The sequence below is a fragment of the Canis lupus genome, chromosome 22 (assembly GCF_011100685.1).
Source record: "Canis lupus familiaris isolate Mischka breed German Shepherd chromosome 22, alternate assembly UU_Cfam_GSD_1.0, whole genome shotgun sequence".
Lineage (NCBI taxonomy): Eukaryota > Metazoa > Chordata > Mammalia > Carnivora > Canidae > Canis > Canis lupus.
In genome coordinates this window covers 48,771,381-48,794,134 of record NC_049243.1, presented here as the reverse complement: position 1 = coordinate 48,794,134, position 22,754 = coordinate 48,771,381, and the positions used below count along the sequence as shown (strand labels likewise).

Sequence of the window (22,754 nt, the reverse complement as noted above, 5' to 3'; positions counted from 1 at the left end):
GTTATTAAATGAATTCAATTCTAGCTTCACTGCTTGGTTTAATAACGTACCAAGGTTGATATTACATTTTCTGATTTTAATCAAGTTTCTGCCTCCATTTTTATATTGGAGAAATGTTCTAATCCAATGCTGGCTGCACCACCAGTGTACAGAGTCTTGTCCATCTTGTTTCAGAAAGCACTGTCTTCGGAGAAAGACAATGATCATATGGTTTCACTCATATGCGGAGTATAAGAAATAGTGCAGAGGACCATAAGGGAAGGAGGGGGAACTGAATGGGAACAAATCAGAGAAGGAAATAAACCATGAGACACCCTTAATCATAGGAAACAAACTAAGGGTCGCTGGAGGGAGGTGGGGTAACTGGGTCATGGACATTAAGGAGGCCATGTGATGGGATGAGCACTGGGTGGTACATGTGTCTGAGGAATTACTGAAAACTGCATTTGAAACTAATGATGTACTGTATGTTGGCTAATTGAATTTAAATTAAAAAAAATAAAAAGCACAGTCTTGGTAAATTGAAATCCCTTACTTGGCAGTTGGGTTTAGCCTGCAGTCCCCAGAGCACATTTAAGAAGTGTCACTGTACCGTACTGAAAAACATTTATGGCAGATATTTCCAGTTTGTTCAGTGTGACATGTGTGAGCCCTTTGTACTGGGATCTGGAGCGTCTTTCCCCACAGGTAATCAATCCTCACAGGCACTTATTTTGTAAACATTGTTAATGGGACTTCACTGATATGGAGAAAGTGCTTGGGATAACCAGTGCCACCCTTTTTCTCCAAGAGTATGTTACACCCAGTTGAAATCATTTTCTGTGTTTGCCTCTGAAGTTCATACTGTCCCTTGATCCTAAGGCCTGGTTATTGGGCTCCCAAGGCCTAAGTTTGGGTTCCTTTCTTCCTCCCGCTGCTGTAATCGGCTCCTGTGCTTGCTGAACCCTGCTGCTCTGCCTTGGTCCCTGTCCCTGGAGCTTGTCTGGTATAGTGAGGGGAAGAGAGACATAGCCAGGCAGGTGTCATCCTGAGGAAGTACTCTGATGGTGGGGCCCAAGGTTGTGCTCAGAGGACACGGCGGTACCCATCTGGGACAGGAGGGGGAGGTTAGGGTGAGGGCAGGGTGGGATGTGGTGCATGGCCTCCAAGATCCGTTTCTTGGAGTTTATGTGGCCCTGATTTAGGACTGGAGCGCCAAGGCTTTGGAGAGCCTGAGAGAAGCCCTGAGGCAGAGGGTGAGAAGGTGCGGGAGATCTAGGAGGGGGGATAGCAGGGAAATTTCTTAATAAAGGTGCTGAACTGAAGGAGGGAGAAAGGAAAGTGACCTGGAGCTTTGGGCCCTAGAAAGGAAGCGTCATCATACTGTGACTGCTCTGCTGTGCTTGTCGCCCTGGGGGGAACTACTACACATGAGTGTTGTGCAGGGTCAGGCAACTGGAATGTGAATCAGGTTTGATCACACCAGTCAGTTCTATACGTGCACCCAATTTCCAGGTAGCATGGTTTTCTGTTCCCAAATTGGAGAAAAAATAAAAGAGAACTTCAGGTGACAAATGAAAGTTTGACAGTCCCTCCTTGCCTCTCTTGGCTCTTGCCAGTGCTCTGCTTGCCCCTGGCTGGCTGAGGGTGAGGAGGGGTTATCAGGGCATGCGAGGACGGAGCTGGGGGTTGCAGAGCTCCCTTGGAGACCTTGCTGGCCAGCCCCAGTTCCATTCCTGAAACCTGAACTGTTTTTATTCATTTGGTTAATTAATTAGAGACTCAACGCATTTCAAAGCACAGATAGGAAGTGTGAATAATGCTATATAAATAATCGGAACCCTCTGTTGTAGTTTCCCTTTCTTTTTTTTTTTTTTTTCCTTGTCTTCTGGTTTCAGAGTTTAAGCAGTAACTGAGTAACTGGAATGACCAAATTGGTTCCAGAAAGCCTGTCTGTTGGCTAACCTGCCATGGATATGCATGTTTTACTCATCATGTATAGTAGGGAAAGGTGTGGGCACTTGAGGACACGGAGATGTGAAGCTTTCCAAGTCTAGATGTGTGACTAAAAATGCAAGTAAGCCATTGTTCTCATGAGTATCCCAAATAACGAAATTTGCCACCTGTAGCTCTCACACTGTATCTTGTTATGTTGGGCCGCTCCAACCTTTGTCTATATGCTGGACCTATTATTTGTGAGTGCATAATTGGGCTTCATGGGGTGGCAGGGGTGGGATGGGTGGGCAGGGAGTGGGGTGAGGGGTGAGAAGAGGCAGGTGTTGCATGACGCCCAGACCTCAATCAGCTGCCAGGGTGGGTCCCTGTGTTGGGGCATGGAGTGCAACTGAGTGTGCCATAGGAGTGACCCCCACCCCCTGGTCTGGGGAGCATCACTGTTTCCTGATCTTGGATGGGAATTTCTACCATCTGTCCACAGTTCTTTACCTTGGCTGCTATTAGTGGTTGGCTCGCTTTTCTGGTTTGTTCTGTGCATACTCCTCTAGCCTAGGCTTTTCACCCCTGCTCAAGCTTTGGTGTCTGGCCTGGGCCTTCCACTTACAGAAGTGTTGACCAGACGAGTCTCCTGGTATGTTCCATGGGAACTTCACAGTCGACGTGCCCAGAGCAGTGGATTTTTCTCTCCAATGAGCTGGGTCTCCGTGAATGAGGAGTTTCCATGAGGAAGGGATTGATTAGAAGGAGTTTGTTTAAAGCAGATAGAGTAACTTAAAGCAGGAATGTACAGATGCCTCCTCCCACCCCTCAAATAGGGTTTGGGGACCGTGAATGATTCGACTTAAATTTCCAAAGTACAGGATCCCCCTAGGGCCCACACTGAAGACGCCTTAGACATGTGGCCAGTGCTTTATAAGGGTGAACGTGTCAAGAACATTAGGCCTTCATTTGAAGCTGTGTTTTCCCTTCCCCCTCCCCTCTTTGCCACCTTCTTCTTCCTATCCCTCCCCCTCTTCTTTCCTTTTCGTTTCTTCTTGAGAGCGAGAGACAGAGTGAGGGGCGGCAGATGGAGATAGGGAATCTCAAGCAGACTCCACGCCGAGTGTGGAGCCTGACTTGGGGCTCAGTCGCACAACCCTGAGATCATGACCTGAGCTGAAATTGAGGGTCAGATGCTTGGCCAGCTGAGCCGCCCAGGCGCCTCTGAAGCTGTGTTTTCCAAGGAACCATGTTGAAGGCCCACATGAAATCCCCAGTGGTCTCTAGGAGACAGAGCTACCAGGATATGTCTCACCAGTGTCTGCCTGGGGTTGCCTGAGGCCCTCCTTTGTCACATTGCCCCTGGGGTGCCTCTAGGACTTTGAAGATGGAAGAACACAGTGGGTGGCTATTTGGAGGAAGGGTGCTATGGACAGGGGAGCCATGAGCAGCTAGCCTGGCAGGTAAAGAATGCTTCTATTGGGACTTGCTTGCTTCCCTGGCCTGTGCCAGAATCTGGTTGAGGAACCTGGAATATGCTGGTTGCTTCTAGAAATGCCTGACCCAACATTATTACACTCAGCCTGAGTAAATTAAAACTTGGAAGAGAGAGTCAAATGTGTGCCAGGAAATGGTATGATTTATCCATTTTATCATTTTGCGATTCCTCTGTGTTGTTTTCTTAGATTTTTGGCTTATTATTTTAAACACAGTTGATTTCAGAGTTACTTCCAAATAAGTATCTGTCCTGGTTCCATGCTTCTTACTTCTCTTTTTGCTATTTGTTGGCTTCAGTTAATCTCCTTCACTCTCTAAAGAAAATGGGTTTGGGGATCATGATTCCGTTTAAGTACATGAATATAATAAGGAGAGTCTCTGAAAAAAAGGAGGAAATTGATGCATATGGTCAGATGCACAACTCTTTAAAGACCTGATTTGAATGGCAGTTTCCCAGATGTTGGCAAATTGGATTTGTTATGTTGTGGAGGAGGACACACAGTGTTCTTGAGAAAGGGCTGGATTGTTGATCCCAACCCCGAGGACACAGTGGTGCTGGTCCAGGCGGAGCCCGTCCTGGGATGCAGATGGTGTGAGTCTGCTGGAGCTAGAGTTGTTTTAGGTGTTGTTTCTGGGTTTCTTGTCCCACAGAGAACTGGCTCAGTGGCCTCTTCTACAGGAACCAGTAGCGCTGGGGCAGCTTTTCCCTTGCACGGTAGCAGCCTGCCCTCCCTCTGCCACGTAGTCAGAAGGAGGCTTGGAAATCTTACATTCTGAGAGGATGTGAGCTCCCCTTCTTAGGAGCATGCTTGTTGCCCACTCTCCACCCCAACTCCCCATCCCCCAAAGCAGAAACGATGTTCCCCGGCCCTCTGCCCATGGTTCAGCCAAAGGGGGCCCAGCCAAAGGGGCCCTGGGCAGGACAGCAGGGCCCCTCCCCTTTGGTGTGCAGCACACGGTGGAGGAGGCCTCCACGGCCGACCGCTGTGCCATTTGGAAGGCATTCGACGCATTCGCCCATTGGCCTAGAACAGCTGCAGCTCCCTGGAGAGGGCGCAGCACATCTGTTTTCTCTGAGAGTAATTTTCAGTATGCAAGTATCTTTCCTTGCGTTTCTGGTGCATAGAGACACGGTACGTTGAGTCCATGGTATCAGATTCCAGGGTGACCCTGGGCAAAAACAAGACTTTTCTTCTGCGTGGATTGAACAAATCTGAAAGGAAATCTTGCTTTCAAATCACGAGGGAATACATTTCATTTTGCAATCAGTCACGAGGGGAAAAGTTGTAGGCTCAGTGCCAAGGATAATATAAAAGATGTGCTTTGAAATAGTCCTGAGGATGGGGACTGGATCCCTTTCTCTCTCCCGAACACACTGTCCTAGTGTAATTGAAGAAAGTCCCCGAAGACATTTGGCAGCTCCATTTTATGTTTTTCTATCCAGAAAGTTGAATGAATTAAAATTCCAATTAGGCTAAATATTTTATTTCACCAAAAAGAAACTCAACTCTGTTTTTTTGGCTAATGTTACCTATAAATTAAAATAAGTATTAATTGTATTTCCCGTTCTGTCTGTCTCAACATACATGTTCTGCATATTTCAACTTCCATCTGGAGTATCTAAACACAGCTGAGGTATTTAGATAAAGTAATTATGCCATATGCTTTCTTTTCGGAAACATGTATTTCTGAGTAAATTCCTAAAAAATGGTATGATATATGCTATCACAGATCATATTTAGATTATGTAAAGAGGGGCTGCGTGGTATGTAATTAAAGGGAAGACTCATTCCCAGGGAAGTAAGTATACTCTTTCCTCGTTCAGTAGTTCATGTAGCACAGGATGACTTTCAGGCATTTGAGTAAACAAAGACATCTGCTTCAAAATAAGGAAGTTGGGCTGTAAGAACCAGTCTTTGCATCCTGTCCGGGAGGAACATGTTCGCCAGGTGCCAGCCAGAGCATCAAGGCTGGCTGCCTTCTAGGAGTCTGTGATCAAGCTGCGTGGATTTTCATACACTGTCGGGTCTTCCTCAGTGGGGCAGAAACAGAGCTGGGGTGGGTGGTGCTTCACGCCGTGGTGGGATGTGGGGTGGAAAGCACGAGACTGTGCCCCAAGCTGCACCCTCTCGGGCCTGACCTCTCAACCCCAGCTGCTGGGTGAGGGAGCCTGGGGTTTGCACATCTGATCCAAGTGCAGCCTGACTGTTTGCAGTAGCTCATCAGTTACAAACAGTATAAATTGAGAACACGTGCATGTATCTGGCTGTTCACTCTGGAATAGAACTGTGCAAAAAAGACCAATTAGTGAAGCAGCCAGAAGGTTGGAAGGAAGAGAGCAGAGGGTGCAGATAGCAGAAAGGTTTCCTTAGTATAATCAAGCACTGGTTTTGCATATTGCATATTGCATGCAGAGTCCTAGACTTCAGAAACCTTTAGGTTAACCTCCATGAGTAGCAGTAAAAATATAAATAAGAATTTGTTCCCATACATTTAAAATACAACATTTGTTTTTTGTGAATCTAGTCATTCCATAAATTGTCTTCTAACACTAAAGACACTTCTTTAAAAATTTGCAAAATACAGTTTTTACTCTTTCTCAGCTGTATTTACCTTCTGATTTGGTCTTGTCTCTTTGGGCTGGGTCTTTCTCAAAGAATTAATACTAAGTCTTTAATAGTAGTAATCACTTATTTTGATTTTTTTGAGATGGATATTTCTGACATATGACATGTAATGACCACTAAGATTTTTACCTAGCAGAAGGATCATTTTGTAATTACTAGAAATGTTTCCTTTGCAGCAGGAATTCATTCATAGCAAGATTAAGGCATAGAACTTGTTCAACATAGCAGTTTATGGTTCTTGACAGTGGTGTTGGCTTTTTTATTAGGATAGATGCGAGGGAGGACAGATCCTTCTCTTTTATCTCCCAGGGCATTTTTTTCATGCTCTTCTTTTCTCTGACTTAGAATATTTGTGATTTTACTTCCTTGATTACTTTATGTCTTTTAAGTATAAACAGAGTGGTTTTATTCCTCTGGTAATCTATGAGCACTCACCATGGAAATTTCCCATTAACAAATTTGGTATCAAGTTATGTCAGCTCTGTGTCGATGGTGATGGTACTCTGCGGGGAGACTTACCTATTACCTACTAAAACACCCCTGTGTGTGTGTGTGTGTGTGTGTGTGCACGCGCATTCATGCATACACACACACAGTTATAAGACAGCCCTTTTGGAAAGAGACAATCCTGTGACATAAGCCCTAAGATAGCATTTCAGGGACTGTCCAGTGTTATTTCCAGTTTACTTGGAATTCTTAAACTGGGCATGATGGAGTGTGGGGCATGTGAATCCCTCAGATGCAGGCAAATATTTTGTAAATTGATGTATCTTCCCAGTAGCCAGATTAGAATTCACAGGTTCATAAAAGGAAACCAGTTAAACATTATGGACAGTGACATTAGAAGTGTTATGGGTCCCTTTAGAAATTGCTGAGAGTGTGTGACATCATGACAGCGGTAATGTTTGGGCTCTGATTCAGTCGGAATATTGAATATCTACGTAGGATCCCCCGCTGCTCCCTTTCATTCCCCGCAAGGAGCCTGCTTCTCCCTCTGCCTAGATTTCTACCTCTCTCTGTATGTCTCTCATGAATGAATGAATGAATGAATAAATAAATAACATTTTAAAAAAGTGTTACCTTTATACTGTAGTCTACTAAGTGTGCAATAACAGCACTGTGTCTGAAAAAGAGCAGGAGTTGGCTGAAACAGAACAGAAAATGCTGGTCACATCTATTTGATCTTCATCTAGTTTTTTGGACCCACTTCCTCCTTATTTCTCTCTCTCCAGGTTCTTTTAGGCTAAGAATTGAAAACTCTGAACTTGTAGATGTGTCAACAACCCCACGAGGTCAATGCAAGCAAGGAATTGTCTCTTTTTTCTCTGTCAAGGTGCATACTTTAATTTAAAAATATTGCTGATAAATGCTAACCATCATCTGAGCTTTCAGCAAGCCCTGGTGCTTTTGCTTGTAGAGGGTCTTGCCTTTATGTTGATGGCTGCTGACTGATCAGGGTGGTGGTTGCTGCACACTGGGGTGGCAGTGGTGGTTTCTTAACACTGAAGTTTGCTGCATTGATTGACTCTTCCTTTCACGAGCAGTTTCTCTGTAGCATGCCATGCTGTTTGATAGTGTTTTACCCAGTTGGAGCCAGTCCTCTCAAACCTTGCCACTGCTTTATTAAGCGCATGTCATATTCTCAGTCCTTTGCTCTCATTTTGTCAGTCTTCACAGCATCTTCACCAGGAGTAGATCCCATGTCAAGAAACTATATTCTTTGCTCATCCATGAAAAGCAGCTCCTCATCCATTAAATCATGGGATCTCAGCAATTCAGTAGACCCATCTTTAGACTCCACCACATCTAGTTCTCTTGCTGTTTCCACCACATCTACCGTGACTTTCTCCCCTGAAATCTTGAACCCCTCAGTGTCATCCATGAGGGTCGGAGTCAACTTTTTCCAAACTCTTGTTTATGTTTATAATTTTGACCTTTTCCCATGAATCAGGAATGTTCTTAGTGGCATCTAAGAACGTCTAGACTGGTGAATCCTTTCCAGAAGGTTTTCTATTTTTTAAAGATTTTATTTATTTATTCATGAGAGACACAAAGAAAAAGGCAGAAGCATAGAGGGAGAAGCAGGTTCCCCGTGGGAAGCCTGATATGGGACTCAATCCTAGGACCCTGGGATCACAACCTGAGTCGAAGGCGGACACTCAACCATTGAGCCACCCAGGTACCCTCTAGAAGATTTTCAATTTACTTTCCCCACATCTATCAGAAGAGTCACTACCAAGGCAGCTTCAGCCTTATGAAATGTATTAAATCATGACTTGAAAGTCAGAATGACTCTTTGTTCCATGGGCTGCAGAGTGGATGTTAACACAACATGAAAACACTATGAATCTCATTGCACATCTCCACCAGAGCTCTTGGGTGACCTGGTGCATCATCAGTGAGCAATAATATTTTAAAAGGAATCTTTTGTTGGGAGGAGTACGCCTTGGCAGTGGGGTTAAAATATTAAATAAACCATATTGTAAACAGTTGTGCTATATCTCAGGCTTGATGGTTTCACATAGAGAGGACAGGCAGGGTAGATTTGGCATTGACTTCTCCTCTCTAGCTGCAAGGGTCCAGTGTGGCATCTTCTTCCAGGAGAAGGCTGGATTTGGATTAAATTGAAAATCTGTTGTTTAGTGTAGCCACCCTCATTAATGATCTCAGCAAAATGTTGGGAGAACTTGATGCCGCTTCTACATCAGTACTTGCCGCTAGATCTTGTATTTTTATTTATGGAGACGACATCTTTATCCTCATGATTTTTTCCTTTGATCTAAGGATTTGGTCCAATAATTTTTAGTTGATTTTTTTGTGTGTGTGCTGTTTCCATCACAACCTTATTTTTAGTTGATTTTTGTGTAGAGAGGCCTTTCTCCCACTTGTGCCCAGGACTAGAAGAATATCTTTGCATCAGATCCTTGCTTTTGTCCTCCTCTTAGGGCCTGGAAGAGGAAAGCCTGGATTCTCTTTCCTCTTCCCCTGTCCTCATCAGGGTGACCCCGTCATCCTTCCGGTAGATCATCCTTCCCGTAAATGTGGTAAATGGCTCCCCTTCCACCATGGGGCCAGAGATCACTTCAGGTGAGCAGGGAGGGGAGTGCTGATGGTGGAATGTGAGGGAGAGAGGCTGAGGTTCCAGCCCGGTTCTGCACCTTTCTTAGAGCATGGGCCAGCTATGGGAAGGTTGTGAGGACTGGTGGAAATAATACGTGTCAGACATCTAGTATGGTGCCTGACGCACAAAAGACACATAGCAGTGGTGCTCCTCCAGTCCTGCTCTAGCCAGGCATGTCACAGGCTTTCTGTGCTGTAGTCCACTCCCTGTGCATCTGTCCTGTGACGTCTCATGGCTCTTTCTTATTCCCTCTAAGAACACTTCTTCCTGCTGGTCCCTGCGCTCCCCTTCAATCTGGCCAACCTTTTCAGACAATGTTGAGAGCTGTTTACTAAAATTCTATTTTTTCTGTTTTTCCAATGTAAGGCCTTTTTCCCTGTTGAAGCAAATTCAAGATGCTGTGCCTGAGTTGGATGTGTTTAAAAACACAGAGAAGGGTGAAGGGGATTTCTTGAGAGAGTCCACATAGTTCCCCGGACACTTCCCTGTACCAAGTTGGGTTGGTTTTCATAAGGATCATCTGGGGGCACTGGAGTCTAGAGGCCCCCCACACCACGTGTGATAATCGACCCAAGGGATTTTCCTATGATTATAGGATTGTCTTACTAACTAAAGTATGTACTGGGTAGCTTGCCTGGGTTCTGAGTGTCCTTCAGTTAAAAATTAGGCAGCGTTATCACTTGTGGGGAAGAATAAATATCCTTCTCTTTTTGACGTGGGACACTGTAAATTTGAGTGAGAAAGGACAAGTTCATAGGAGAAGGTTTATGAATGCATACAGATTAAATGATTGAAGGTAGAGGCTTATTGACCTGACTTCGTAGAACAGGTGAGGCTGGGGAGAGCAGTAGATTTATTTAGGAGAGACAAATGAGTGTTTAGAAGAAAAAACAGGAGCTAAGAAAGTTTGTGATAATGTTTCTCTGCAGATATGAGTGGTCTTTACCCTTTTTCAGGACCATAGGTGGGGTTTATGGTAGGCTAATTCCCCTCTTTGCTCCTGAGAGTAGACCCATTGCAAAGAGGGTTTTTTTTTTGGCAGCCTCATTTCTCTGAAATTGCTGCCTTAGTCAGATGAGAGAAACCTGGGAAGATTTGCTTTCTGCATCTGTTGGATCTCAGATGCCTTCAGTTTAGAATAGTCTTCAACTCCAGAGCTCTGAGGGGGTCCCTACACACCCCTTTGCACCGACCAGTGAGCCTCTCTCTGTTGGTCTCAGCCTCTGTCCTCCCCTCCAGAACCACATTTCCAGCTGCTGCTCCGTCGTCGTGTCTCCCAGAATTTCCCATCAGTGATGCAGGAGCGTAGAGAGCCATCTCTGCTTCCCTTTGCCATCCACCTCATTGTCCTCTCCCTGACATTCTCATTTGCATTCACAGAGCACTCATTTATGGGGGCTCAGAACAGAGGAACATCTTTGGTTGGGCTCTTGGCAAACCACCATCAGCGCCTTCTAGACTTCTAGAATGTCTGTGTTTCGTCCTAACCTTTGGCTTTGATTTTCTGATTGATCTTCTTACTCTCCATCTCTCCCCATTTATTCTACCATGTAGGTAGTTGCTGGTTATTTATTATCCTGTCTAAAAGTTTTGGTGATTTTGCCATCATTTATTAAAGTGAGTTGAAACTCCATCAGCTGGCATTTAAGGACGTCGGCCTCATTCCAGGCTGCTTTAGTGGAACACGCTGGCTGTTGTTTCCTTCTTCCCTATCTGTGTCTGACAAACACCTGTGCTGTCCCCCTGCCTCGATGTCATCTGTCACTGTCCTTCAGAGCAGCTCAGGTGCCCTTTCTCTCCTGGAGTCCATCAGAGCCTTGTCTTTGTTCAGAGCAGACAGGCCTCTTCCAAAACCTCATGGCATCTCGTGTCTCTCGTGGTACCACCGTAGGCTGTCTGTATGAGGTTCGTTGCCCATTTGTCTATTACAAAAGTTCCTTAAAGTCAGGGCTCAGGTCTAACTCATTTTATGTCCCCTCGGTGACACCGAGTGCATGGTATGGTGGGTCTATGTCACTTAAGAACTGCTAGCTAGCATCTCTGAGGAGGGGAACAGTTACATGAGCTCTTTGAGGTCAGGAGCCATGTTCTGTACCTTGAGTACAATTGGAAGGTGCCATGAATGTCAGGGAGGCACCCTGACCGAAAAGCAAGGTAGGGCTTGGACTCAGGCCAGTTTCACAGCCTCGCCGTGGGTGTGGTTCAAGCAGGGGTACTCTGAAGTTAGTGTGGTAATAATAGCTAAAATGTGTGGGCACAGATTGCACCAGGCACACCCTTCTGAGACAGATGCACAGATGAGGAAACTGTGGCTCACAGTGGCTGAGGGACGGCACTCAGAGTCATAATGCTGGTAAGGATCAGAGGCAGGATTCAGACCCACACTCGACATTCTGTGCTCATGCATCTTAGCAAAAAGGTGCCTTTGCTTTAGGAACTATATTCTCTCTCTATTTTTAAGATTGATTTATTTTAAAGTGCGCATGTATGTGTGGGGTGGGGAGGGGCAGAGGGAGAGAATCCTCAAGCAGACTCCCCACTGAGCGCAGAGCCCAATGCAGGCCTCCATCCCAGGACCCTGAGATCATGACCTGAACCAAAAATCAAGAGTCAGATGCTCAATTGACCTAGCGACCCCGGCACCCCCCACCCGTCCTCAAAAAACAAAAACAAAAAACAACCCATATTCTTGAGTCTCTGACTCTGAAGTGTTTTAATAAAACCCGTTGTGTTGTTACTTCTTGGGTGCTCAGCCTTTGTTATGCTTATGGATCTGGAGGCCTCTGAATGCAGTGCAGATGCAGAGCAGAATTTCACTATTTTAGAAATCTACTGTAAAAATCTCATTTGCCTAGTTGTGACCTTTACCTGGATGCCTGTGAAGCCCCCTATGGCTTTCAACGTGGGTAGTACTGAGTGTGGGACCAGCTTGCTCACCCATCCCAGGCTCTTGTCAGTATTTGCTAAGTGGATTCCTTTGACCTAGAAGGTCAACTTCCAGGAACTCCCCAAAATGACAACATTGAGGTTGTTCCTTGACTTTTGGCTCATAACAGCAAAAGACTGGGAGTGGCTCAGTGTTGTCAGTATGGCATGGGTTCATTAAGCTTAAAAAAAAGAGGAATTTCTTTATGAACAAAAACAATGCTCTAAGGAGAAGCAAAGTAGAGAGCAGTGCATAGAATGTTACCATCTGCATAAAAGGGGAAAAAAGAGCTTATAGGTATTTGCATAAAATATATCCCTGAGGTTGTACCAGATGTGTTGGTAATTTGGGGATGGAGGCTGGTTGGGGGGGTGGGAGGCAAGGGTGAGGGAAAGTTTTCAACGTATACATTTTGGTACTTTTCAAATTTTGAATCATAAATTTATTAAATAAAGGAACTGTTTTTCTTTCACTTATGAGAAAATTGTATCATAAGATTGTTTATGATTTATGCTTTTTGAAGTGATTTTTAAAAAAATGAAGTTATTCTGATTAAAATCATTCTTGTTTTAAGAACTCTTCTGATTTATTTTTCTCAGAGTGCCCCACTAAGTCATGACTGGGAAGGTTTTATGAGGAACGTGATTCTACATCTGGGCAATGATACTGCTTGGTCACTTGGTCATCGAGGACAGGTCAAATGTGCCTCTTGAGTCAGACCGTCCTCAGACATTCTTGCCTTGTGGCTTGTAGAGCTATATATATATATATATATTTTTTTTTTTTTGTTCTACTGTGGAATGTGTATGAATCATTGTTGCAGATTTTATTTATTTTACTCAGCCACTCCCATGCAGAGAAATACTATTTAGTCTTGTTAATTGGGCTGTTTTGGTTTTACCAGGTTATTTTAAGGCATTTGTGGGTGATGTTGATAAAGCTAATAGCACTTCGTGTGTGTTTAGTACCTTGAACTTTGCAAAGTGCTTTCACGTTCGTTATCTCATTATATTGTCAGTTAAACTGTGAAGTTTAGAAACGGAGATTATTACCATCTTTTTATGGATGAGGGATTTGAGGCTTTAGATATCTTGCAGGCAGTAAGTGACAACTGTCTAGCTGGAGGTTTCAGAGTGTGAGGTGGCTCTGCTAAGAAGGAGGAGAGAATTAGCGGTCAGCACTGGTGGTCCAGTAGGGCTTGAAGCTTATGGACATTGGCCATGTAGTTCAGGGGTGTTCAGTGGGGGTGATTCTGGCCCCCAGAAGACATCGGTGATGTCTGGAGACATTTGTGGTGATCAGGACTGGGGCTGTGTTACTGACAGCTGGTGGAAAGAGGGCAGGGATACTGCCCAGTAACGTCTGATGCAAGGGCAGCCCCTGCAACAGAGGTTCCCCCGGCCTCAGACGTCAGCGGAGCCCAGGATGAGAAAGCCCCATGCAGTGCGAAGGCAGTGCTCTGCCTGCGGCCCTCCAAGCCTGTCCTACGCTTTCCCCAGCTCATTGATGAACTCTCTTTTTGAACAATTACTTGAGAATCGGTGGTGGTGGAACTTATTTGGAATCTTGACTGGTTTAGGCCAGTTTAAGAGACCTGCTCTGCCTTGTGTAGTGTGTGCATCCTGCTTTGGAGGTGTGATGCCACCTGCAGGTGTGCTTCCTGACGACGCTCCTCCAGATCCAACCAAGCCTTGCTCTGTTCCTGGTTTTCATAATATCCGCAGCATCTCTGTCCTCATCGTGTTGGGAGGGAGGCGGAGTTTATTCCTTGCACCCTTCCCTTTTGGTGGGAAAGGGAAACCAGCTGGGGGTTATAGTTTGGTGATTCTGGCCAGCAGAGGGGCGAGCAAAGCAGAACGCAGAGCTTTCAGGGCTCCTCGGGACCACGGGGGAAGAGTCAGCCTGTAGAAAGGGAGAGAATGAGTGAGCACAGTCAGGACTGGCTGCAGAGGAAAATGAGTGTCCAAGGGAAGGTGGCAGTTGGAGTGATGACTGGGGGTCACTGGTGGGAACGGGGTAGGGTGGACAGAGAATACTGTCGGCGGGCTGTTCATGGACAGAGGATGAGACCGACCTCTTTCCCTTAAAAGTTTGGGCCTGGTGGACCGAGCAGGGAGGTGGAAACCTTGGCCACCGGTCCTCAGGGGAGCTGCCCTGTGAGCCGGGACCCCCACCAGGCAGGGCGACCGGGACATCTTGTGACAGAGGAGCCCTCTGCCTCCTTTCCCTGGGGCTCCCTGTCAGTAGATGGCGATGCCCATGTTCCTCTGAGTGAAGGCAAGTCTGGAAGTCGCCTTGACCTCCCTGTGCACCCCAGGCCCTGTCCCTTCTGCCTCCCCAGCGTCTCCTGATGACACTGCAGCCACTCCACCTGTCCTCCCTGGGCCACTGCAGAAGCCTTTAACTACACTCTGGCTCCTTCTCCACATACACCCAGGGCTTATTCCAAAGTGGGTATCTGCTCTGCTGCCCTTCAGTGACTTGTAGGGCAAGTCTGAAATGTTTGGTGCAGGCTACAAGATAGACCTCTCTGTGTCGCACAGAGGTCACTGTCTATCGGGGCCCCCTGCCCTCCAGGTGCCTTCCCTCTGTGAGGTCCTCAGTGTGTCCCCCATCCCCCATAGCTTCACTTCTGTTGGCCAATCTGCACGTGTCCGCCTTGTCCCTTCCCGCTGCTTCTCCCCCAGCCCCAGTGCCAACTCCTCATTTGGGCTCATCTTTTTTTTTTTTTTTTTCATTTGGGCTTATCTCGAAAGACACTTGGTTCTAACTCTGAGGTCTGGTGGGTGCCTGATATACCCTCTCCTAGCACCCACTCGTGACAGTTACAGTTTGTCACACAGTTGTTGGAGGTCTGTCTTGGGCTCTAGAAGGCGAGCCCCGTGCAGAAAAGGCAGGTGTGCAGCCCCGTGCAGAAAAACCCTGCTTATTGCTGGCTTCTGAGAGAGCTATCCCCTGGCCCCCTGACCCCCCTGCCCCTGGAGCCATTGGAGATGATGGCAGAGTGTGCAGGTGCAGAGGAGCCCTTGACCCCACTGCCTGGGCCGCCTCCCCGTGGCTGGAGCGAGTGGCACATGGAGAAGCAAGTTCAGCTGAGAGGTGTCAACCAGCAGAGCCCTTTCCCGATTCGTGGTGTCAGTGGATTGGAGGGAAAGCGCATTAGTTGTAGACCTCGCCACGATATTGAAGAGATGTGACCTAATGCTGCTTCCTCAGGGCCCTCAGATCCGGTGGACCTTGTGTTCAGACAGCCTTCAGACCCCAGCACGTCTGCTGCCAGGAACAAGCTGGATAAAAGTGGAGGCAGGGCTGGTCTTTCACTCTCTCCTCCTTAAGGAGGTGAGGACTTTATACAACAGAACGGTGGGGTTTTAGCCTTTCAGCTGGGGAGCAGGTCCCTGGCCCTTTGTGCTGCTGTTGCTCAAATGCCTCCAGGTAATAGGACTGCAAGGGAAAATGGGACACTTTGTCCCCCTTTAGGGCTCCCTGAAAGGAGAAAAGTAGCATGTTTAGGGGGTTATTTTTCCATTTCCTTGGTAGGTAGTTAACTGCTGGGCTAACCTGGCAGGGATTTAGGAGCATGGAGCTTTGGAATGGCAGACGGATGAGGTGTGGTCACTCATGTCCTGTTGTTGTGGGAAGCAGTGTGGTAAATCACCATCAGCACAGTACTTTCTTGGGGAGTCTGTTTCCAGCTAGCCAAAGATGGGGGGGATGTGAGGGGAACCCCACCCCCCCACCCCAGAGATCCCTTCACACCCATGAAGTGAAAGGGGTCGGAGCTGGGTCAGAAGCAGCACCATGAAAAAGGGAATGGGAACAGAAATGTAAAGCTTCAAGTTACTTTATAGAGGAAGAATTTAGATTGCCCATGTTGTCCAAAATGCTGGTGGTCGTTCTCTGGAATAATTTATTTCTGTCAGACAAGATGCTTTGGAATGCCTGGAAGGAGCAACACAAACACTTCTCCAGGAGCAGGGGCTGGGAAGTATACCTGGCAGTGGACTCATTTGCAAAATGGAGAGAGGATCAGAAAATAGTCTTTCTGGTAGGAAATTCTCTTGAAACCAGAACACTAGGTGGTGATGGCACCTGTTCAGAGCAGGTGTCCATGACTGGGTTGTGTCTGAGTGAGCAAAATGTATGTATGTAGAAGGTGGATCCCAAACACATCATTTCAGGCTTCTGTGCTCTTTCCAGTCTCTGCTGAAGTTGTCTTCACCATCCTAGTAGCCAGGGGCATTTAAAAGCTCAAGAAAGTGTTCTATATACAGTAAAACTTGGACTATTTAGAATATCATAGAATTGACTCCAGATGTCAGAATTTATTTTACATTTTACAAGGAATTTATTAATTTATTTTACAAATGTGGTGCATGTATCACTGCTTCCTTGAAGCCAATATATGATCCACACGGTTTACCCTTCCCTGGCTACAGCACGCTGTAATTGACATTTACTGAGCTTAACCATGCTGGGCACTGCCCCTTGACACTTCTTTTGCTGCTGGTGAGAGACAAGTGAATCTAAAATGAAAATCAGACCAATTACTTATTTGCTAAAGTAAGTTTGAACAGGTGTGGGGAGGGAGGAAGGTGAGGGTTTTCATGACTTCTGCTAACGTGAAAAGGCCTGAGAAACTGCCACACGGTTCCAGAAGAGCAGGCAAGTCAGTGTCTGCGATGTGGGAGAGCCAGGATCATGGAGGGGCTGCTCTATGGGGGCTCGGTTCCACCTTGAAGGTCCCAGAGAGCTCTTTTGATGCATGCAACAGCTACCATAAAGGATTGAGTTAATAAGGAAGCCTGCTGATGCCAGTGCACCCATGCATACCTCCCAGGTAGTGAACCAGAACCCCGCCAAGGTGTGGTGGGTTGCCCACCCTCAGTATCACTCACAGCTTCCTTGCCACCAATGCCATGACAGGTGTCCACATCACTAGTGGCTGATCTTGCCTGCTTGCTGTGGGTCAGTCACTTAATTAGGTCAGAAGCTTGGAGAGGAAATAACTACCTGAATCCCTCAGGTTAGAAGGAGGAGGGGTCAGGATACCAGCCCTGGTCTGTCTGGCTCATCCATGAGCCCAGGTGCTCCTGACTACCTCAAGGGTGCTCCCTCTCCGAGCGCAATATGGAGATCCAAGAGTTTGCTTGTGGGTTTTCAGGGGAGTATCACTTTGGGATTTGTGTTTAAAAAAAGAACTCTGGAAGTCATGGGGGCTGAATGGCTTCAGGAGAGACAAAAGGAAAAGACACAGAGTGATCACTGGTGAGGACACAGTCACAAGACTTGGGCTGGGACCTGTTGGCTGCCTTTCTGTGAAAAAAAGGGGGTGGATGAAAGGCTGCACTACTGCCCCTGTGTCCCTCTGCTCCCCAGGAGCATCACCTTCCCTCAGCTCAGAGGCTGAGTGCTGCAGGCAGAAGGGCAGTGACCTGCTCTCCTGGATGTGCACTCTGGGTGCATCCTTACTGACACCCAGGGTGGGACACAGGTGACTGCCACTGGCCCCGATGGGCTTTGGGGACTGGTTCTCACACCCAGCTGTTCCTGGGGATCACTGACTTAAGTTGTTTAAAAGGGGAAGCCCCCTCATCCCCACCCCACTCCCCTCTTCAGAGATTCTGGTTCAGCAGGTCCAGAACATGCTGCCTACCTGAGTCTGATGCAGGCTGGCACAAACCGCAGAAGCCCCTAATGATGTAGTGAGGGCTTTTCCTCCATGGGACTCACTTGCACAAGTTCTTTTTGCTCTTAACATATTTGTAAAAATTTCCAGTTCCAAAATAACAGTGAAAACCTTGAGATTATTTAAATTTTTTTCTGGTTTTTAAAAAATAATTTCCCTTTTTTGTTTCTATAGGACACCAAATTGTGGATAATAATGGAATACCTTGGTGGAGGCTCCGCATTAGATCTAGTAAGTATCACAACCGATGCCTAAATGCACATTAAAGTTCTCCTCGGTAAATCTTGGTTGTGAAGGTAATTGTTTTTATCTATGTCTGTTTCCGTCGTCACTGGCATGAGAAAAGGACCAAACTATACCTTAGAGTATCTATTTCTGCTTCTAATAATATTTATTATTATATAATAGTCTTTTTATTCTTTTAAAAGATTTTATTTATTAGAGAAAGAAAGCATGTGTGAGTAGGGGCAGGGGCAGAGGGAGAGAATCTCCAGCAGACCCCCGCCGAGCGTGGAGCATGACTCTGGGATCCATCTCACAACCCTGACATCGTGACCTGAGCCAAAACCAAGAGTTGGACGCTCAACCAACTGAGCCGCCAGGTGCCCCTAGTTCTGCTTTTGAAATCAGTTTTTTGCTGTTTCCTGGGAAGCTGGTAAATCCGTTCATAGAAGCTGTGAAGGATTCTCCCTATCATTCTCTTCCTTAAGAACAGTTTGTTAGCTTGTCTTCCAAAATTGGTTTCAACTTTTTTGGAGCTGAGATACCATCCTTATTTCCTGTTTCAGATAGTAGCCTAGCTTCCAAAACATGTGTGTAACATTTTCATTTATAACTAATTAGAATCGGGATTTTTAAAACTTACTTGATTTCAGGAGTAAGACTGTCAGGCAGAGTGTAATGATTGCAGAACGGTGTCCCCCGTCAGAGCTGTGGTCAGGCAGGCAGGCGAGCACAGTTCTGTTTCTGGGATGCATGTGCAGAGGCCTTGATGGTGGAGCCAGATCCATGCCTGTGGTCTTGTCTCCTATCTGGCCTGGACCTACTGTGCCATTAGTCATTAGTGTGTGCCAGCCACATGCAAGATAGTGGAGACTAGCAATAGGTTGACCTCAGAGTCCAGTCTGCAACTTGCTGCCCTTGGTAAAACATGGCCACATGTTGGCCTCTGACCAGGTGCTTACAAATAACCAGTGAACATAAGGCTTGTGTAAGTTGTCCTAGAAACAGTATATGCAGAACAAATTTTTAAAAACTCCCACAGTTGTTTAGCACTTGTTATCTTGTCCCCACTGCGGGTTTAAATGCAATGAATTCAGTATAGTATACTCAGCACTCTTTTCCCACCTGTCCTGTAGTTTCTAGAACAGGCCTCGTCTGTCATATTGTTAGAAGGTGGGTCCTGCCTGGTAGAGATCGTTGTCAGGATGATGGGCCAGCAGTTTTCACTGCTCTCAGAGTGGATGCTGAAAGAAGCCCGTGTGTCTTAGTGGTTATAGTTTTACACAGATCTTATCCACTAAGAGAAGTGCCCTGTGGTTAAAAGGAGATTTCTTTTCACACTGGGAGTAGCAGTTAGGTTTTTGGGTAGGTGAACCTCTAAAACTTTATTCATCTCTAAAAGTATTATGTACCCAATCTTAAAATATCACATCAAGTTATAAACCATAAAAGCAATTGGTCAAAGTAGTGTTCAAAAGGAAATTTCAAGAAAAAATTATTTTTATTTTTTTATTTTTAAAGATTTTAGTTATTTATTCATAGAGACACACACACACACAGAGGGGGGGAGAGAGAGAGAGAGAGAGAGAGAGAGGCAGAGACACAGGCAGAGGGAGAAGCAGGCTCCATGCAGGGAGCCCGACGTGGGATTCGATCCCAGGTCTCCAGGATCACACCCTGGGCTGCAGGCGGCGCTAAACCGCTGTGCCACCGGGGCTGCCCTCAAGAAAAAATTTAATACCATATCAACAATTATATTAAAATGAGAACAGCCAGATAAATTTCATGACTTGCTTTGCATCTTTTCCATAAATAAACACATGACACAAAGAGCTTTTCATTTTTGATTCTTTTGGGAAATACTGCAAGAACATAGAAAATGATCTCATTTTGTGTAATTAGATTTACTGTTATCCTGGGCACATCTCCTCAGTGGCACGCATGAAATTGTTTGCAGGGACTCTCTCCTTCAACACTAGGCCCTTCAGAGAAGCACTCTAGTCTCTCAATGCTCTGGTTTATTCATTGTTAATGCCACAGTAATTTATTTAGTAGTAACTGTCTTTGGAGCTTTGAAGTCTGTGAAATTGTAGACATTATAATTAGAAAGAGGTGTAGAACTCTCCACTTAAAAAATCTCCTATTGTAACAGTCCCCAGCAGACAGCCATCTATCCTTCCACATTAATGGTGCTGCTGCTAAGAACCAAGCATCCTTTTTTATTTTTTATTTAAAGATTTTATTTATTTATTCATAAGAGACACACACACAGAGAGGCAGAGACACAGGCAGAGGGAGAAGTAGGCTCCCTGTGAGGAGCCCAATGGGAGACTCAATCTCAGGACCCCAGGATCACGCCCTGAGCTGAAGGCAGACACTCAACCACTGAGTTACCCTGGTGCCCCGCAAGAATCCTTTTTTAGACATCCCTAATCATCTCATTTTAATTGATGAGCAAACGGAGACCCACAGAGGTTGGGCATCCCAGCTAGTGGATAGGGCTGGACCTTGGACCTTGTGCCCAGCTGTAGAGCCTGTGGCTCACCCTGGTCCTACACTGTCCTTTCCATTCCTCTGATGTTGTTGTATCTTTCTTTGTATCCCCTTGCTGTTGGCCTGTCCGCAAGCTGCAAAGACAAGGACACATTAATAATAGGAGACAAGAATTATTTTTGAATGTTGAAATCAGTTAGGATTATTTTGAGAGAGTCAGTTGTTTATAAAAGATTTTAAGAATGAGAATATTATTGCATATAAAAATTTGGGTACCATGTAGCTGAATATATCGATTTGGGGCATTTCTCTGAAAAATTAACTTTGCTTTTATTAAATGTCTTTCTGGTAAGAGGTATAGCGCTAATATGTGTGTATGTGACTTTGGAGGAGCCCCACACATCTGGGCATGTGGAGGGAAAGGACCAGGTATGCTTTGTTTAAGGGGAGGGCTGTGCCATCCCTCAGAGCATGTAGATTTCACATGCTCTTTCTTCATCTTTTACTCTCTAGATTCATTTTTTCCTCTTTATGCCCTCAGTAACTGACATAGTCAGCTTGGGCCGCCATAGCAGATTACCATGGACTGGGGGCTTAAACAACATTTATTTCTCACAGTTCTGGAGGTTGGGAAGCCAAAGGTCAAGGCACGGGCAGATGGGGTGTCTTTTGAGCCCCACTTCCTGGCTAACAGGTGGTGTCTTGTATTTTTGTATGAGCAATCTCCCTGGCCTCGACTTGATGAGGGCACTAATCCTGTTCATGAGGATTCCATACATATAATTCTCATCACGGTCCAGAGGCTCTGCCTTCCTAAAGCCATGACACTTGGTGGTAGGTTTTTAACATTTGAATTTTGAATGGTGGGGTGGGCATGACATTCAGTCCCTAACAGGATGCAAACTAAGGCGCCAGTCTAGTCTGACAGACAGCTGTCTCTATAAGCCCTCCCTGTTCTTAGCCATTAGTGTGTTGAAGTATGGAGTGCAGATTTTGTTTTTTTGCCTTTTCACTCTGCATTGTGGTTACCAAGTCTTTTTACTTAGGCTCTCAGACAGTAGTTGAATTCCTTGCATTGAATAGTAATGACACCATAGCCTAGACAGGAAGATGACACTTCCTAGACAGGAAGAGACAGGAAGATGGCCACTCTCTTTCAGCTGAGATTGCCTTTTGACCAGGTCTGGTAGTTAATTTTGGGGGGCTGGCTTTTAATTCTGGAATTGAGGTTCTAACTGGAGGCTGGCTCCAGGTTAGGATGTGGGACAAAGATAGAATTTCCTGGATATTCCCTGGTGGGAAGCAGGGTGTTTTGGATGTTGGTGGGGAGCTGTCTGGGTGTGGGAGAGCTTCCTCAGGTCCATGCCACTGAGCCCTCTGAAGTACCAGTGGTGTCAACTGTCGGAACTTGAGAGAACTGCAAACCTGATCCTCTTTTGCTATTTCATACATTTGGAGGTGGCCTGAGAGAGGAAAGGGACTTTGCCCCAGGGTATAGATGGTTGGCTTCAAGATCAGGTTGAGAATCCTCTCTTGCAGCATGGCATATAAGTCTTGGGCTCCCTGGATAAGACAAACTGAAGGACACAACTGAAAGGTTTCATAACTCCAACTTTGGAATTAACACGGGTTGACTCCGGTGAATTCCTGAGAGGCTGTCCCACGCATGAACTTACAGCCCTGTTGCCTGGGTGTGGGCCTCTCTCTATCTGGTGGAAGATAAACTAATGCTGTTGGAGAGTATGTGTCACTTGGAACTTTCTTTTCCTCTTTCCTGGTGTTGCATCCTTTTAATGTAACTGATACCTTTTACCTGCTATTTGAGCAGCAAAAGATAGTATCTGGCATGAAGAATAGTATTAGACACAATACAGCCTAGTTTTTTGTTTTTTTTTTTTTAAGATTTTATTTATTTATTCATGAGAGACAGAGAGAGGCAGAGACACAGGCAAGGGAGGAGAAACAGGCTCCATGCTGGGAGCCTGATGTGGGACCCGATCCCGTGACTCCAAGATCACGCGCTGAGCCACCCAGGCATCCTAATTTTTTTCTTTTTTTTAAAGTTTATTTATTTTTGCTTAGTAATCTTTATACCCAACATGAGACTCGAACTCATGACCCCACGACCAAGAGTCTTTCGCATGCTCTTCAACTGAACCATCCAGGCATCCCCCAATATAGCTTAGTTATTAAGAGCCACAAATGATTAGAGTAAAACTGGCATATATTTTGTTTAGAATGCACACGTGTGTTCAATCTGTTGAT

General features: G+C 45.8%; 1 protein-coding gene across 2 annotated transcripts in view; it reads left to right on the top strand.

Moving 5' to 3' along the window:
- STK24 (serine/threonine kinase 24) overlaps window positions 1-22,754 on the top strand; it is a 120,682-nt gene that overhangs the window by 67,533 nt on the left and 30,395 nt on the right. For both annotated transcript variants that reach the window (XM_038569903.1, XM_038569902.1), the window contains exon 3: window positions 17,949-18,005. In XM_038569903.1, the coding sequence (XP_038425831.1) occupies window positions 17,949-18,005 (57 nt within the window). The remainder of the gene's footprint in view (window positions 1-17,948; window positions 18,006-22,754) is intronic.